At 49.0% G+C, this 3,203-nt stretch overlaps 1 protein-coding gene across 1 annotated transcript; it reads left to right on the forward strand.

The window, feature by feature from the left end:
- Positions 1 to 2,365: 2,365 nt before the first annotated feature.
- Positions 2,366 to 3,182, forward strand: LOC105568666 (the record flags this gene model as incomplete). Its single annotated transcript, XM_012024505.1, has 1 exon — positions 2,366 to 3,182. A coding segment is annotated over exon 1 (817 nt), but the record flags the coding sequence as incomplete, so codon positions are not given.
- Between the last annotated feature and the right edge of the window lie 21 nt (positions 3,183 to 3,203).

A 3,203-nucleotide genomic window follows, 5' to 3' on the forward strand; every position in this document is an offset into this window, starting at 1 on the left:
CAGATTCGGAAGTTGTGCAGTATCGTCGTTGTCTGGAGCATTACAATCTACCGTCTCAGCAGATGCACATCGACGGTCCACCGCCGTTGATAAAAAATTGCAGCGAATGTCAGTTGACGCAACAGCGGTAAAACGTGGCGGCAGTCTGTTGAATCGTGCAATAAACGCGCTTCATTTCGAGCTGCATATTCCTGGTTATCAGTTTTGCGGCCCGGGCACTCGTCTGGAAGAACGATTGGCGAGAGGAGATCGAGGGATAAATCTGTTGGACGCGGCGTGCCGCGAACACGACATTGCGTATTCCCGCAGTAAAGAACTCGCCGAGAGACATGTGGCGGACAAGATACTCGCCGAGAGAGCACGGAAACGCATTACCGCTAGAGATTCAACGCTTGGAGAGAAAGCTGCTGTTTGGGCGGCTATGAAAGCAAAGACAAAGATTGGTATGGGTTTGAAAACAAAGAAGAAGAAGAAAAGAGCGACAAAGAAGCGGATTCTTCCGGTAGCGAAACGCGGTGGTTTCTTGCCAATTCTACCGATGCTGGGCGTGCTAGGATCCATGATTGGCGGAGCAGCCGGTGTGGCGAAGGCGGTGAACGATGCCAAAGCTGCGCAACGCCAGCTCGAGGAGCTGCAACGTCACAATCGCGCGATGGAAGGTCGCGGAGTGTATCTCGCTCCATACAAACGTGGACAAGGTGTAACGAAACAGGGAAGGAAAAAAAACGCCAAAAAAACATTAAAAATGCCTACGGGTGTAACGACGAACGTGCAATTGGACCAACTGGCAAGACGAATGCGTATACGATGCAGGGGGCGTCCAGAAGTAATGGCTCTGCCAAGTCCTGGGCGTCCCCCAAGTAAAGCACAGCGCAGTCCACCGTGTGGTTTTAGTGCGGTAAGCCCAGCGGTCGCAATGTCAGCGGCCGCACCCGATCGCCATTAGGGGGGCAGTCCCACATGACCCGGGCCACTTAATGTAAACTCCCTTCCCGGAGGAGGGCCCGGGTATCCATAAAGGATTTCCACACGTAAAAAAAAAGCGTATACGACACTTTAGAGGTGTCTTTATGCGAAATGCATTACCGATAAGCGGCGTACATCGAAACGAGAGCGGTATCGTCACTCTGGACAACGCGACAGGCTCCGGCACTCACTGGGTAGCGTACGCGAAGAGGGGAAACCGTGTGATATATTTCGATAGTTTTGATAATCTCCGACCGCCTAAAGAACTGGTGTGGTATTTCGGGGATGGTGTGACGATAGAGTACAATCGAACGTCTCATCAGACCTACGATCAGAGCATCTGCGGACAGGTGAGTCTACGGTTTCTCCAAACGGTTGACGACAGATTCACACAGATTTAAAGTCTGGCGAGACGTCGCGAGGATTCAGTACACGCTGAGCGGTATTTCATCCACCATGTCGCTGACACTCACGCTGACCGGGAGGAGTGGAGTCCTCGCAGTAAACTACTTTCCAGCGATAGACCTGAGCGATGGCGATTACGAGCTCGGTTTAATGAATTTTTCGACTTACAACACGATATCGAACGTGAATGCCTCGAATAATAAATTTTACTTTGACGAAGACGATACGGAAATTACGATTCCCGAAGGATCCTACGAACTGCAAGCGATAAATGAGTTTTTGAAGCGTGCACTTTCACGGAAACTATTAGCTATGAACCGTCTACGTCGGTTCATAGCTAATGACGACGGTGAAAAACGCAGCGACGACGACGACGATGGCGATGAATACCCGATTGTGCTGCGCGCTAATTACAACACGATGAGGAGCGAGATCAAATGCGTCCTCGGAATAAACTTTAGCAAGCCCGACAACATTGGATCGCTTCTGGGATTCTCATCGACGCGTATACTGCAACCGCGAAAGTGGCATGAATCAGACTTGCCGATCAACTTTACCAACGTGAACATTATCCGCGTAGAGTGCAATGTGACCGCGGGTGCGTACAGCAACAGCAAGCCCGTACACACGATACATGAATTTTCACCGAGCGTGCCACCGGGATATAAGATATCGGAAACGCCGACGCAGATCATTTACTTGCCAGTCATCGCACGGAGCATTACTGATTTAACGATACGCGTTGCGGACCAGAACGGTCGATTGCTCGACTTTCGCGGAGAAGAGATCACCGTCAGATTGCACATACGTCGGAGACGACGATAACGCGTGCGAGTGTACATGAGATGCTCGTACTGAACGGATCGGAGCAGATCGTGAGACCAGTGGCGTCAACTTTCGATAATATCAAGTCGTCCGATTGCAGTAGGAAAAAGAAGCTCAGCGCGGCGAATGTGGAATTTTTAAAATCATTGGGATTCGCGGTGCGCAAACAATGATTGACATCCTCAACATCGGGGAGGAGCCAGTCATCGACGATCGCATCGTCAAGATTGAAACTCACTCGTACAATCCGTTTGCTAACACGACATTTGGACACAGCGATGAGATAAGAATACCTATACAACAACAGGATCTCTATACGTTGCCGCATGAAAGTTTCCTGTACATTGAGGGAAAACTAATTACTGCCAAACAAGTCCCTGAGTCCGAGGTCGAACTGGGAAATAATTGCGTCGCGTTCATGTTCGATGAGATCCGATATGAACTTGACGGCGTGGAGATTGATCGTACCAGAAACGTTGGAATAACCAGCACGCTCAAAAACTACGTTTCGGCATCAGTCGATAAAATGGCGACTCTGAAGAATGCTGGCTGGGATGTGGCATTCAATGGGAAGGGAGATTTCAATTTTTGCGTACCGCTCAACATGCTATTGGGATTCTGTGAAGATTACAAACGCGTGGTAATTAACGCTCGTCACGAATTGATTTTAATACGATCGCGCAACGACACCAATTGCCTGTTTGGAGCTGTAACACTGGAGCCACAGCTTGAAATATTCAAGATACAGTGGCGAATGCCGCATGTGTTGTTAAACGAGGTGAACAAGCTATCGATGCTGCGTACTTTGGAAAGTGGACGATACCTCAATATGTGTTTTCGTTCATGGGATCTCTATGAGTTTCCGCTATTGCAGCAGACGACTAAACATTCGTGGGCTATTAAAACAGCTACTCAGCTCGAGAAGCCGCGATATGTTATCTTCGTTCTGCAAACAGGTCGGAAGAATATAATGTCTGAGAATGCGAGTAAATTCAGTGATTGTAAAT

The sequence above is a fragment of the Vollenhovia emeryi genome, unplaced genomic scaffold, assembly GCF_000949405.1.
Source record: "Vollenhovia emeryi isolate VEMERY1.0 unplaced genomic scaffold, V.emery_V1.0 DF942485.1, whole genome shotgun sequence".
NCBI classification, from domain to species: Eukaryota; Metazoa; Arthropoda; class Insecta; order Hymenoptera; family Formicidae; genus Vollenhovia; species Vollenhovia emeryi.